This window comes from Arachis ipaensis, chromosome B05 (genome assembly GCF_000816755.2).
Source record: "Arachis ipaensis cultivar K30076 chromosome B05, Araip1.1, whole genome shotgun sequence".
NCBI lineage: Eukaryota > Viridiplantae > Streptophyta > Magnoliopsida > Fabales > Fabaceae > Arachis > Arachis ipaensis.
In genome coordinates this window covers 28,646,341-28,662,055 of record NC_029789.2, presented here as the reverse complement: position 1 = coordinate 28,662,055, position 15,715 = coordinate 28,646,341, and the positions used below count along the sequence as shown (strand labels likewise).

The following is a 15,715-nucleotide window of genomic DNA, read 5'->3' as shown; positions in this document are numbered from 1 at the left end:
CCTATAAATAAATATTATCTTCCATACAAAATTTAAACTGTGTAATTATTATTGCATGTATATATGGATTAAAATATATTGATTCAAATAAAGTTAAGTGAAAACATAAGGATGACTTTTATTAATATTGTATTTTTATATTTCCTTTTCCTTCGTGCTTATATTATGTTTTTCTTTCATTTAATAAAGTTATTAGTAAAAAACAAAAATTAATCTGATAATCTTGATGCATTTCTTCTTGTTTCGCGAGGCACAACCAGCATGATTACGAATGACTCTGATCTGCTTGGCAAAATCAAAGAGATGCTTCAGCGCAATTGGACAGCTATTTTAGTACTCATCCAGCGTACAGCAAACAGAGCGGCTGATTTAATGGCTAAGACTGCTGCTTTAAACAAGCAGGTGTACCTAGAATGGTTACAACCCCCTAATAATTTAGACATTATTATTAGAGAAGAGTGCTACTCTTTCTCTTAGATGTTTTTTCTTTGTGTTATGTTCAGTCACCAAAAATTTAATGACGTCCAAACAAATATAAGATCAGTTCGTGCATTCAGTTTTACATATATACTTTGTTATATAATATTAGGTTAATAAAAAATAATTATTTTTTATATTTATTATGTGAATTATCTAAAATAAGATATGTGATTGGACTATTACGTAGAACATCAGAAATTAAACTCATGAGAATTAAATTCTTGATTTTGTCCAAAATGTCTTCTTTGAGAATAACTTGTTTATTATAAGTTTATAACTAAAGCTAGCGTTGGTTTGTACCATGATGGATGCGCTTCTAGCAAAAAGTGGAGTCTTTAACTTTCACACAACCACGTACTACGTTGTTGTAAGTATTGCATGAGACCTTTGTTCAGGTGCAGCGCACTGCACCTACTCCCCTGTACCCTTACCACCACCATGGCCACTTCAACCCTTCTCTCTTCCAACTTCCACCGCTCCTTTCGTGAAAATCCCCGCCTGAACCATGTTGCTACCGTGATCCCAAACTTCTCTTCTCCCAAATCCATTTCTCTCACCACCCCTTCTTCTCTTACACTGAGCCACACTTTCAAACGCACAACTCTCAAAGAAGCTTTTCAATCCTTGATGACCCTCTTTCTCACTCATCCATTCTCATTCCAGTTCAGTCACCCTGAGGCCTTTTCCATGGTCCTTGAGCTTTGTGGCAGTGAAAAAGCTGTGCTACAAGGGCAACAGGTGCATGCCTTTTTGGTTAAAATTTGTGGGTTGTGTGGTTCTGTGTTCCTTGGTACAAAGCTTGTGCATATGTATGGGAAATGTGGCTTCTTTTCTGATGCAGAGAAGGTGTTTGATAGAATGCCTGATAGAACTGTTTTCACATGGAATGCTATGTTAGGTGCCTATGTGTCAAGTGGGAACCATGTTAAGGCGCTTGAATTGTATAGAGAGATGAGAGTTCTTGGAGTGGAGCCTGATGCTTTCACTTTCCCTTGTGTGCTTAAAGCGTGTGGTGCTCTCACTGATCGCGATTTTGGGGATGAGATTCATGGCTTTGCTCTCAAGTGTGGATTTGGTACATTTGTGTTTGTGTGTAATGCGCTTATTGCTATGTATGCAAAGTGTGGTGATCTCGAAGGTGCTAGAACTTTGTTTCGTAATATGGAGGATAAAGATGACCCCGTTTCATGGAATTCTGTTATTTTTATAAAAATATTATATACACACTAAAAAGCAATTAACAGAATTTAATTTTTACATATACTAAACATGGTTGTAAATTTTAATATATTGACCATTGTAAAGCCTTTTTATACAATTATTTAATTACTTTTTTATGACCACACTACAAGAAAATAAGTTTTTTGCAATGCTTTTTGAGCTACCGGCACGTTTTCGAAAGGGTCACATCTGCTAACGTGCCGGTTGATCTATCTACACGCTTTTTTCGATCTATTGGCACGCTTTACTTTTTTTCCACGCTTTTATTTATTGGCACGCTTAAAAGCATAGCTGTATGTATAACCCTATAGCCACAGTTTTAAAGCGTGCTGAAAAATAGACATACAGCCACGCTTTTAAAACGTGCCGAAAAATAGATATATAGCCACGCTTTTAAAGCGTGCCGAAAAGTGAAAACTTGTCGTTACACTTCCAAAGCGTGGCCTAATCTTTTTCAAATAAAAAAAAAAGAAAAAATAGAAAGTAAAATAGAAATATTAACAAGTTAATCTTTAAAATAAAATAAAATACTAAAAATTAATCTTCCATTGATTTATGGATTATGTACATAATAAAATATGAATGGTACATTTAAAAATAAATAAATTCAACTTCCAAAATAAACATTTAAAAAATTACAATTCTATATTAAAAAAAATCTAATCTAATTTACTTCTTTTGGCAACACTAGGCAACATTTCTAATTCACTTCTTCTTGCATATGTGGCCTTAATGGCTGCATCATTCCACAACTCCTCAACCAATAGCGTATATTGGCGTGTAACAGCAAAAAAGATGGCATCAAGTTTGCCCGATACCATAGTTTTCAGCAACTAATTAGAGAATTCTTTCAGCCTTGTACCAATGGAATACATCGTCTTCTCATTTGATTCTGGTCCAAACCCTGTTGTGAGACATAAGCAAAATCTTTCAACATAAATGGCAAGCTAAATATTAAATCTGCATACCTCTTATTATCTTATACAGTAATCACTGTCCAAATAATAAGGGGGTTTTGTGTTAATTTTGGAAGGAATTATCAATCATGTAACACCTTAAACAAACATCTAAGCATGCTGCTAACCATTTAGATTTTAGACAAACAAGTACAAGGTGCGCGGTTAACAGACAGTTGAACACTAGGCCATGTATTTTTTGCTGCTGAGCCAAACTTTGGCAGGAGAAGTGTATAGAAAGGAGAAAAATGGTCTCATACCTGTGTTACCAGGAGTAGAAGACTGCCCTTTCTTTAAACGCCCCAAACATTCGTCTTCAAAATGCTCGCGACCCTCCAAAAGTACGCCAAGATAGGCATCTGATAAGGGGACACTGTTGTACAGAATCTTGGCCTGTCATAATTATTTAAAGTTCTACGAATTTGTTGACTCTTACTATGCATTCTTTGTCACTACTGAATTAATTATTAAGGACTAGACTAAATTATTAAATAACAAATCACTTGCCTGAAAATGGTACTGGTTCCAGATCCTGTCTTAAAAAAATGTGTTACTAAAAAGACAAGAAAGAATGAGTATCTTACAATATAATGTGAGACCTTTATGTTTAAGACAAGATAAATAACTCTAAAATATAACAATATTACATGACAGATACTACATTTTTTAAGTCTGGTATAAATTAAAACAAACTCAAAAGTATAAGTCAGTCACACCATTGATATATGTCTTACATAATTTAAATTAAAACCTCGGTATTAATTAGATCAATCAGGGAATTGAATGTAAATTTTAGCAAATGTATTCAACCAAACATGAAGATCAACTACCCCTTGTATTGCATATAGTGACAAAATACTATACCATTTTCTCAAAGCTAGGGATGGCAAAAATCCCCGGTGGGGCGGGTATCCGCGGAGATTTACCCGTCAGGGGGCAGATATGGAGGGCTTTCCACTACGGCAGAAGCGGAGAGTAGTGGCGAGTGAGTAGCGGCCGTGGCCATAATCGCCGCAGATTGAAAGGATCGCGGCAGAGTTGAGCGACGGTCTAGTAGAAGCCGCAAAACAGTCCTGTATGGCTGTATCGCGGCTGGGCAGTGAAAAACGCTGCCAAATCTGCATACATATTTTCAAGCTTCTTTGGATAATTCTATCTGTTTGGCGCGAACAAGAGAGGGAGCAGGGGCACGCAACAACCCACCCTCCCTGTGCCGCAAAATCCTCGGCGACCGCTGCAAGAAACACCGCTAGGTGACGTTCTTATCTTAATTCATTTTTCAATTCCCCTTTTTATATTCTAACCACTAATTGATTTCTCCCAATTTTGAAGAAACCCGCGAGTTGAGCTTCGTAGCGCGCCAAACACTGCCTTCGTTGCTCTACCGTGCGCCATTGCTGTCGTTTCGTCCACATTTCTTAAAACCCTACCCCTTCATCCACAGTGTGTGAAATCCCTCTCCTCAGCTCTACCCTGTGTCTCTGTGTGGGTTTTCGAGTCCGAGAGCCCACATCCATGCTTCTCTCACCGGCATCGAAGTTTCTTATATCCTCGATCGTGCGCGACACCATTACACCCTCCTCCACTTTGAGCTAATCCGAGCTATCGTAGCCTCTCCCCTATCACTGGTTCGTTCTTCCACACTGAACTTTCCTTCTTGTTTTCATTCTTGGTTCAGGATTCTGAAAAGGAATTTGTCTATATCTTCTATTAATTGGGGTTAATTGCTGCTATTTAGATAGTCTGAATTGGTTAGATAAATACATTTAGTTTCCAATTAATCTGATATTTAAGAATTTACACCCAAATGAAGCACCATATAGATGTCGGAGAAGTTTCTATGTTAAGATTTCCGTGTAAACGAATCTTTCATAATTCGATAGTTTGGCACACCATTTTTCTTCAAGATATACATACTAGTCCACATAGGTTGAACATGTCATGGTTTTCTTCTTAAATTGGGATACATACTTGAGATAAGTCCTTTGCTTCTTTTTTCAAATAAAAAAAAAAGAAAAAATAGAAAGTAAAATAGAAATATTAACAAGTTAATCTTTAAAATAAAATAAAATACTAAAAATTAATTTTCCATTGATTTATGGATTATGTACATAATAAAATATGAATGGTACATTTAAAAATAAATAAATTCAACTTCCAAAATAAACATTTAAAAAATTACAATTCTATATTAAAAAAAATCTAATCTAATTTACTTCTTTTGGCAACACTAGGCAACATTTCTAATTCACTTCTTCTTGCATATGTGGCCTTAATGGCTGCATCATTCCACAACTCCTCAACCAATAGCGTATATTGGCGTGTAACAGCAAAAAAGATGGCATCAAGTTTGCCCGATACCATAGTTTTCAGCAACTAATTAGAGAATTCTTTCAGCCTTGTACCAATGGAATACATCGTCTTCTCATTTGATTCTGGTCCAAACCCTGTTGTGAGACATAAGCAAAATCTTTCAACATAAATGGCAAGCTAAATATTAAATCTGCATACCTCTTATTATCTTATACAGTAATCACTGTCCAAATAATAAGGGGGTTTTGTGTTAATTTTGGAAGGAATTATCAATCATGTAACACCTTAAACAAACATCTAAGCATGCTGCTAACCATTTAGATTTTAGACAAACAAGTACAAGGTGCGCGGTTAACAGACAGTTGAACACTAGGCCATGTATTTTTTGCTGCTGAGCCAAACTTTGGCAGGAGAAGTGTATAGAAAGGATAAAAATGGTTTCATACCTGTGTTACCAGGAGTAGAAGACTGCCCTTTCTTTAAACGCCCCAAACATTCGTCTTCAAAATGCTCGCGACCCTCCAAAAGTACGCCAAGATAGGCATCTGATAAGGGGACACTGTTGTACAGAATCTTGGCCTGTCATAATTATTTAAAGTTCTACGAATTTGTTGACTCTTACTATGCATTCTTTGTCACTACTGAATTAATTATTAAGGACTAGACTAAATTATTAAATAACAAATCACTTGCCTGAAAATGGTACTGGTTCCAGATCCTGTCTTAAAAAAATGTGTTACTAAAAAGACAAGAAAGAATGAGTATCTTACAATATAATGTGAGACCTTTATGTTTAAGACAAGATAAATAACTCTAAAATATAACAATATTACATGACAGATACTACATTTTTTAAGTCTGGTATAAATTAAAACAAACTCAAAAGTATAAGTCAGTCACACCATTGATATATGTCTTACATAATTTAAATTAAAACCTCGGTATTAATTAGATCAATCAGGGAATTGAATGTAAATTTTAGCAAATGTATTCAACCAAACATGAAGATCAACTACCCCTTGTATTGCATATAGTGACAAAATACTATACCATTTTCTCAAAGCTAGGGATGGCAAAAATCCCCGGTGGGGCGGGTATCCGCGGAGATTTACCCGTCAGGGGGCAGATATGGAGGGCTTTCCACTACGGCAGAAGCGGAGAGTAGTGGCGAGTGAGTAGCGGCCGTGGCCATAATCGCCGCAGATTGAAAGGATCGCGGCAGAGTTGAGCGACGGTCTAGTAGAAGCCGCAAAACAGTCCTGTATGGCTGTATCGCGGCTGGGCAGTGAAAAACGCTGCCAAATCTGCATACATATTTTCAAGCTTCTTTGGATAATTCTATCTGTTTGGCGCGAACAAGAGAGGGAGCAGGGGCACGCAACAACCCACCCTCCCTGTGCCGCAAAATCCTCGGCGACCGCTGCAAGAAACACCGCTAGGTGACGTTCTTATCTTAATTCATTTTTCAATTCCCCTTTTTATATTCTAACCACTAATTGATTTCTCCCAATTTTGAAGAAACCCGCGAGTTGAGCTTCGTAGCGCGCCAAACACTGCCTTCGTTGCTCTACCGTGCGCCATTGCTGTCGTTTCGTCCACATTTCTTAAAACCCTACCCCTTCATCCACAGTGTGTGAAATCCCTCTCCTCAGCTCTACCCTGTGTCTCTGTGTGGGTTTTCGAGTCCGAGAGCCCACATCCATGCTTCTCTCACCGGCATCGAAGTTTCTTATATCCTCGATCGTGCGCGACACCATTACACCCTCCTCCACTTTGAGCTAATCCGAGCTATCGTAGCCTCTCCCCTATCACTGGTTCGTTCTTCCACACTGAACTTTCCTTCTTGTTTTCATTCTTGGTTCAGGATTCTGAAAAGGAATTTGTCTATATCTTCTATTAATTGGGGTTAATTGCTGCTATTTAGATAGTCTGAATTGGTTAGATAAATACATTTAGTTTCCAATTAATCTGATATTTAAGAATTTACACCCAAATGAAGCACCATATAGATGTCGGAGAAGTTTCTATGTTAAGATTTCCGTGTAAACGAATCTTTCATAATTCGATAGTTTGGCACACCATTTTTCTTCAAGATATACATACTAGTCCACATAGGTTGAACATGTCATGGTTTTCTTCTTAAATTGGGATACATACTTGAGATAAGTCCTTTGCTTCTTTCCAACTACTAACACACACTGATATCATACAATAATAAATTCACAAGAAAGCTCGTTCAAATAATGGGCAACAGATGGATAATGGAGTTACCATAATTGCCAAACAGGAGAATTTCATTCACCCCAACTGAATATAATACTAATACCCCATTGGCTTGTGAGCAAATGCAAGCCAGACTACTGATGCGCTCTTCTGTACAAAACCTAAAATCTAGATAATTAGACATTACAGTACAACAACATAAATGTGTTAATAATAACAAAGGAAGGACCACAAGACGTATCAACAAAACGTTTAACTTAACTGATCAGTATTCATCAGAATCCTCAGATGTTACATCAGAGTCGTCTTCTTCCTCTTGTTCTTCAATTTCGTAAATTCTGACTGATCTGGTTGCAGACATCTTGCTCATTGCTATAGTTTTACTTGCTCTCTGCGAACGACTTCAGACAGTTTGTTGGGTAGCAGGAACAGTAAAAGCATGTGAATATTCATCAGAATCATCATCCTCAATCCTTACCCTTCTCCTAGAAACACGGGAAAGAAATTGCGAAATTGTCTACAGTAGAGAAGCTTCTAGAGCACACTCTGATCAAGGTTATTTTTCTTTCAATTTTGTTATTTGTTATGAGTATGGTGATTCTGATTTATTATTATTGTTCTATACATCTTTTGCCTATGTGAATAGTAGAATTGACCATTCTCTTAGTTAGGAAAAGAAAAATAATAAGAAGAAATTGAGACTAATGCAAACTATATTTTTTTTTAGTGTTATAAGCAATATTCAGCATTGTAAACTTCTTAACACTACAACTTTTGCCTATTATCAGTATTATCAAAGTGTTATAAGCAATATTCTGGGAGTTTTGGATATTGTTGGATAATTGATAATATAGTGTATCGGATGACATTCTAATTTTGATAAACTCTGATTGATGAATGAAATGTTGAAATCAAGAAGAGTTTCTAAGTTCTAACAAACATATAGACACATGGGTCCTTATCCCATTTTTTATTTGTCTGATTAGTAATTGTTATGTTCAATAAAATGCTGCAGAATATAGAAGCTACTTTTGTATTATTATTTATGGGAAATTTGAAAATAGTACTTAACTAGTTTGAGCAGCTAGCTAGCTTGGCTAGTTTATATATTAATTATTGGTAGAGAAATTGGTTTACAAAAGATAGGATTTTGATGTTTTTACAAGTATGAAAAACAATGGAGTTATTATAGACTCTGCGTGTTTAATTTTGGTTTACATTTATTTAATTGACTTCAATTTCTTTCGCTTGACCAAAGTATCCTCTTTCTTCTTCTTCCTTGGTTAATACAGTTTCCTATTTCATTGCAAATGAAGCCAAAATATCAAAAGAACTCAATTATATGCTTTATTATTATTACTATAATTATTAATGTTATAGCATCTTCCTTCCATGGCTCAAATCCAAATAAGGGTAAGGGTACCCCCAATAATTCGGCTGTACTATGCCCATTTGTAACAGGTTCTAGTTTCATGCATTCATATCCATGTGTTTTTTTAATTTTATTTCTCAGAATTCAGATTCTTAAGTCCAAATTTTTTTGTTTGTCTTTTTTTTTATCCAAGTAAAGAAAATATTGATTTTTCTTAAATGTATGAAGATTTTGATTACACTATATTCATTTGGTATTCATGGAGCATTTTTCTTAAATGTATGAAGTTTTTAATTTGTGATATACCACTCTTTTTACAAACATTTATTACTTGTTAAACCAAGAAGCAATAACCTGCCCAAAGAAAAACCATCCCTTATTGGTGGTCCAAACCAATCTAATTTTGAGTTTGAATTGGATTTTCTTTTATTTTTTTTCCATTATTTGACAGAAATTTAAGACACATTCAAGGGTACTAATTTTAACAACTATATTTAGTAAATTTAAATTACAACAGAAACTCATCATTTTTTTACAATGGTGGCACTGATACAAATTAGATTACAAACAAGTTATACAAAGTGACTAGCAACATATATGATATTTTTTAACTCTACAAAACATATTATTGAAAAAACTATGGATTTATTCAATGTACATAATACTTTCATGCTGATCCTTCATAAATTTGTTTGGATAATTGGATTTGGTTATGCTCTTCTATTGTAAGATCAAAAGTTGCAACTGGATTCAATGCAAAACCATAGACAAACTTTTTGTTCTTGAAGTCTCCATTGATTAATTCTTGAAGGATAGATTAGGCATGGTTCTAAACAAAGCATCTTGATGAGAAACTTGTGTTTAACCCTTTTCAAAAAATATTATCCATATCAATTGAGGTAGAAAGAACACCATCATCTTCCCACTACTTTATATCCTTGGCCACTGGAACTTTTTCTATCAATTTTAGAGGAGCCTCTAATGGAGGTGGATTCTGCATGAAAATAAGCAACTCAAAGGTTGTTAGTATAATAAACCTGCTACAAGTGTTAGTTTCGAAATATATATTGATCTTGAGTTGAGGGGTTAATAATTTATTTTTTTCATTGAACTAATTATTTGTATTTACACGGTAGAAGACAGGACAGGAGAACTATAATATGACTTTCTTAGAAGCATATCTAAAATAATATATCTACAATTTCAAGATTCTATCCTCTATCTGTTATAATTGTTTATTTATATTTTTTTAATTGTCTTTTAAATCTAACTTTCAATCCTGTTATGTTTTCCATTTTTTAAGATATTTTGAAGATTATATTCTCTGTACATTATGATTGTCTAGTTATATTTCTTGACTTACTTATTTTTTAATTTTAACAGTTATTCCTGATTTCTTTTTCAATTTTTAAGGAAGTTTTTCTTTATCTTTTCATTTTTTAGACTTGGAACCAGCAATTCTTTCTACCAGTATTCTTTTAAGAAAGCACATAATTTTACAATGAGTAAGCCTCCTCCCCAATACCTTTCGTGTGCTACATGTTATCTGGGATGCAAGTAACTTTGTTTCTGTTTCTGTTTTGAGTTATTGCGTCGCTCTCTTCATGGTTTTGCTTGTAAGATATTGTCGAGTTTATTACGTATGGTACTCTCCCGTCTCATAATTGTGATAAACTGTTATTGGTTCTCTTGACACACACCCCATTTTTTTAGTTTTATGTATTTTTTACTATTTATTTATTTGTTTGTGCTATTTCATTTATTTAGACATTGACAAGAGCTGGATTACAAAGCCACGAGGTAGTGTAGAACATAGGGATGGTCTCAATAGATTCCTTAACTTTGCATTTGCCAATGTATCATCCGATGGGATGATACATTGTCCATGCCCTTTGTGTGGGTTCCGGTTTTTCCAAACTAGAGAGGATGCCTACGATCATCTTCTGATGAAACCCTTTCCCCCTAACTATACCTTTTGGTTACATCACGGTGAAAGGATCGTAGACGAGAGATCCAGTGGTAGGGAAGAACTAGAACCCACTGTAAATTCAGGAGATCAAATGCGTGACATGGTCCACGATGCATTCAACTTGCTGGGACTGCAGAGTGATGATGAAGACTCGATAAATGGGCATGTCGGAGACGTTGTGGAGGGGTTGCCGTACTTATCTGATGAACCTAGCCGCGAGGCTCATGCCTTTCACGACTTGCTTGAGGACGGCGAGCAGGGATTATATCCGGGATGCTCAAGATTCTCGAAGCTGTCTTTCTTGGTGAGGCTGTACCATATAAAGTGCATGTGCGGAGTGAGCGACAAGGCTTTCGGATTGATTCTAGAGCTATTGGGGATGCCTTTGAGCATGCAAGGATTTCGAAGACCTTGCACGATGCCAAGAGGATCATAAGGAAGCTCAGTATTGAGTACAAGAAGATAGATGCATGTCCAAATGACTGCATGCTATACCAGGGTTCTGACAAAGACTTGTCTGGATGCAAACAATGTGGAGCATCCAGGTGGAAGCAAAAGACCAGGAAGAATTCTTTAGTAAGGATCAACGCCATTGTCAAGAAGAATGGCAAACCTCAGGCAGCGAAAGTTCTTCGTTATTTTCCTCTGATTCCACGGTTGCAGCGATTATTCATGTCCAGCAAGACAGCCATGGACATGTTGTGGCACAAGAGAGGAACCAACTCTGACAGTTCCTTGAGGCATCACAGGGACGGCAAGGGTCGGAAAGCATTTGACAAGAGATATACTGACTTTTCTAGCGATCTGCGCAATGTTCGCTTAGCCCTGTCCAGTGATGGCTTCAATCATTATGGAAACCTCAGTTCAAAGTACTCAATATGGCCAATGATTCTTATTCCGTACAACTTACCCCCATGGATTTGCATAAAACAAACCAACTTTATTCTCTCTATGATTATTTCCGGTCTTAAAATGCCTGGCAATGACATAGATGTCTACCTACAGCCCCCTGATCGATGAGTTGAAGCAGTTGTGGGCCGGTGTTGATACGTACGATGCCAGTAAGAAGAAAACATTCAAGATGCATGCTGTATTGATATGACTATCAGTGATTTTCCTGGCTTGGGCAATATATCTGGCTGGAATACATACGGCGGGAGAGCTTGCCCCACGTGCAATTTGGACGCCGAGACTAGGAGACTCATCTTCAGTCAGAAATGGTGTTATATGGGTCATCGTCGCTTCTTGAATCGCGATCACAGATATAGGCAGGACCGGAGTAGATTTGATGGCATGGTAGAGGATAGATCCACACCTACCAAATTAACTGGCAGGGATGTCCTGAGACAATTGAAGGGTGTGCTCATCTCACAGGGCAAGGTGCAAGCGGTGGGCGGTAAAAGAAGGCACGGACAACAGACTGTGGTGCAAGACGAGTCTCCCTGGAAAAAGAGGAGTGTATTCTTTGATCTGCCATTCTGGGAGAACAATGAATTACGTCACAACCTTGACGTGATACACATAGAGAAGAATGTATGCCACAACATTGTTTTCACCATGTTGAACGAGAGCGATAAATCCAAAGACCATCTAAAAGCTAGAAATGATCTCTAGTTGATGGGAATTAGGCATGATATGTGGCCACTTGAAGGTGGAAAGTATCCCGCTGCAATCTTTACCATGTCAAATCCACAGAAGGATGTCTTTCTTAGGACCATCAAGAATGTGGTCTTTCCAGACGGGTACTCTAGCAACATCTCTCGCTATGTTGATTTAAAACAGGGCAAGTTATTCAGCTTGAAGAGTCATGACTGTCACATTCTAATGGAACATCTATTGCCAATTGCGTCAAAACACGTATTGCCCACCCCAGTGTTTGCCGTCTTGGCTGAATTATCAGCCTTTTTCTGACAAATATGCAGTAAATCAATAGATCCTCAACAACTTCCTCTCCTTCAGGATCGTGTGGTCCATACTCTGTGCCACATGGAGATGATATTTCCACCTTCCTTCTTCACAGTCATGGTTCATCTAACGGTGCATTTGGTCGAGGAGGTACGTCTCGATGGCCCAGTGCATTACCGGTGGATGTACCCAATTGAGAGGTAAAGATCTACTTAAGCTTTCTCGACCTGTTTTATTAGGATAGCTGTCATCTAGTAATTTATATGTTATGTTCTCGAAGGTACCTATGTCGTCTCAAGTAGTACGTGCGTAACAGGGCACAACCAGAAGGATCGATTGCAAAGGGCTACTTATCCGAGGAGATTCTCACATTCTGTTCAAGATACCTAGATAATGTCGAGACTAGGATCAACCAACCGACACGCATTGACGACCGGCCGAGCGATGCTCTGCTGAGCGAGATTGCCAGCATGTTCCCAGAGGTTGGAAAGGCGGCCGGGGCAGCTTCATTTTTTACTCTAACAGCAACCAAAAAGCTTCAAGTACATCGTCATGTACTGGTCAATTGCATTGCTGTAGAGAAATTCTTGGAGTAAGTATAGAGCCTGAGTTCTAAAATCATAGAGTGAGCCAATATGGTATTGATAGTATTGAACTTGAACAAACTTTTTGTATGCATAGTGAGTACAGAGCCATCACAAAGAGAAAACTATGAAATAAACAAGGTCCCAGTCTCACATAGATAGTGTTGTGCATAGAGAATTTTCCAATTGGTTCAGGCATGAGGTAATCCTTAATATCTCAGGATCCTACTACCCTTTGATGCTTTCTTGCCTCTAATGGTTCAATGCCAAGTCTCATTTGGAAGCACCAATCATTCGAACGAGTTGTAGTGGCTCGCCTGCGGTCCCCTTGCTCAGGCCAGACGCTATCAGGCTTACAACATCAATAGATTTAAATTTAGAACCATGTCGAGGGAGGAAGGGATGAAAACACAGAATAGTGAGGTTTATGTCACTTCGGATACTAGAAGTTATGCAAGTAAACGGGATACCAATGTTGCTGTTGGCGGTGTCTTGTATTACGGGAGATTAGTAGACATCATCGAGCTAAATTACAACGGTCAATTCACTTTAGTATTGTTCAAGTGTCTTTGGGCAAACACCACGTCGAGTAGAAGCATCCGAAAAGACGTTTTAAGCCACACCTGTGTCAATTTTGCCACTCCGATTCACACCAGTGATCGAGAAGACGATGAGCCGTACATCCTAGCATTTGAGGCGCGTCTTGTGTTCTACGTGGAGGATGAGGTGGAGAATGGATGGAGTGTAGTAGTCCATGTGAAGCCAAGAGATTTGTTTGACATGGGCGAGGATTATGAACATTGTGAGGTCGACCTTCATCCCCAGTCTTGTATGACTAGCTTGCCTGAATTTGATGCCGAAGGCCTGCGATTGACAAGAGACGGTGATTTAGAGGAACTCACTAATGACAGCGTTGAAGATTGTGATGAGGCCACCGATTCCTAAAATACATTTCTCCATCATGCATGTAGCTCATATTCATGGATGATTCTGCATATATACTACTATCATGATTCACCTATGATAGATATTGGATTGTATTTTAGTCATATCATTAGACAATAGATAGGATTGATCGAGTTATTTTAGATTTTTTAAAACTTATCCTCTCATATAAAGCTCTTTTATTTAACTGGTTCTTCACAATGCTGTAACTTCTCCTTCAAGTCTTCTTACAATCACATTTTTTTATTGTCCTTGTACATTCTTTTGATATCTGTTGCCTACCAGGGAAATTGGAGAGAAGAGGCTTCTTTTTAGTTTGCAGAAGCAGCTGGTTCGTAGAGAAGTTGATAGATGCATCTCAATTATCTTTGTTGGACCACGCAACATCCTTTGCAAGGTAGTTGTGGTTTAAAGAGTCCCGTATACAATCATGGATGGATGCCTTCTCTAGAAACAAATACCTCACTGTGGCCATTGCTATGTCTGTGGCCTATCATGGAAATTGGAGTGCCGAGACTTCTATCTCATTTGCAAAAGCCGTTGTTTTGTAGAGAAGATGATAGAGGCATCTCCATTCTATTCGTTGGACGACGTAACATCCTTTGCAAGGAAGTTATGGTCCAAAAATTCTAGTATACAATCATGGCTGGATGCCTTCTCTGGACACAGACACCTCACTCAAGCCATTGGTCATGTGCCGGCTTCAATGATGAAGGTTTGATTGCTGCTGCCCAATTTAATTCCGAATTCTTTTTCAAATTCGTGGATGAAATCCAATTCAGGTGGTTATGTTAAAATTTTAGGAATTGCATCAATGGGACCGTAGGTACAAGGCCAAATTTGGGTTTCAGTTTATAACAAGTACGAATACGTGGTGCTCATAGAAAATACTTGACGAGGTGAAGGTAAATATTCATGTTTTACTTTTGTATTTATCTAACGTATATCAAAGTTCTCTAACTATATAGTTAAATTCTGATTTCAGTTTTTTTACTATGATAAATTAGATTCGATTATCTATGTTTGCATGCAAAAAGAACAACAAATGTTAAAAGTTTTAATTGAACATGTCATATCACCATTGAGGGTGTATAATTTAATTGTAATTTGTAGAGCAAGACAAACTCTATTTGCACTTGCTGGAGGAAGCATAATGGCATAAAATAGAGACCCTTTTGTGGCACTCAAGAATGGATGGTCTTTGATCCTTTAAAGTGCCTTCATGTCTCTACCCTCTACAAATTTGGGGGGTTATAACTTGACTCCTTTTAAATTGTTTGCCTTGGCATGATGTGCGACTGCTCAATGTGAGCTCCCCATTTTTCTTTTACGGTGATATTTTTAATCATATTGAACTGTGAGAGAATAGTAATATATCCTTGCTAGTGGGCTGTAGTGGTTTGATGACAGGAACACTCAACATGTACTTTGTTCAGGAAGGAGTTATATTTTGACTCAAGCCTGGAGCTAATTGTTTATTGTGCCTTTTTTTATAATTGTAGTTTATTGTAATTTATCTTTTGTTTATTCAACATAGCAAGCAATGATTGTTACTTTATAGCTGCCTAGAATTACATATTCTATCCAGCCTTGGAGCATGACATTGTTCTCGTATCTTAACTGGTTCCAAAACTATGTAGTTATCACTGAGTAGTTTCTTAAACCTTAAGCAATATCCGAGGGTAATATCTTTTTATTTGATAACTGATCTCTGTGTGTTTTCATTCTTATTATTATTATTATTATT

At 37.2% G+C, this 15,715-nt stretch overlaps 2 protein-coding genes and 1 long non-coding RNA gene across 3 annotated transcripts; 2 read left to right on the top strand and 1 right to left on the bottom strand.

Annotated features, from left to right (window-relative positions):
- On the top strand, positions 262–1,710 carry LOC107640484 (pentatricopeptide repeat-containing protein At3g63370, chloroplastic-like). The gene is made up of 2 exons (XM_016344003.1): positions 262–416; positions 876–1,710. Exons 1-2 carry the CDS (start codon positions 262–264, stop codon positions 1,708–1,710), a joined length of 990 nt encoding a protein of 329 aa, XP_016199489.1.
- LOC110262791 lies at positions 6,996–7,685 on the bottom strand. The gene is made up of 2 exons (XR_002347789.1): positions 7,456–7,685; positions 6,996–7,354 (listed from the first exon to the last, which is right to left on the bottom strand). It is a non-coding gene; the product is annotated as an uncharacterized LOC110262791 (long non-coding RNA).
- LOC107640485 lies at positions 10,208–11,011 on the top strand. The gene is made up of 2 exons (XM_021123706.1): positions 10,208–10,241; positions 10,333–11,011. The coding sequence occupies exons 1-2, from the start codon at positions 10,208–10,210 to the stop codon at positions 10,968–10,970; spliced, it is 672 nt and encodes a 223-aa protein (XP_020979365.1). The 3' UTR covers positions 10,971–11,011.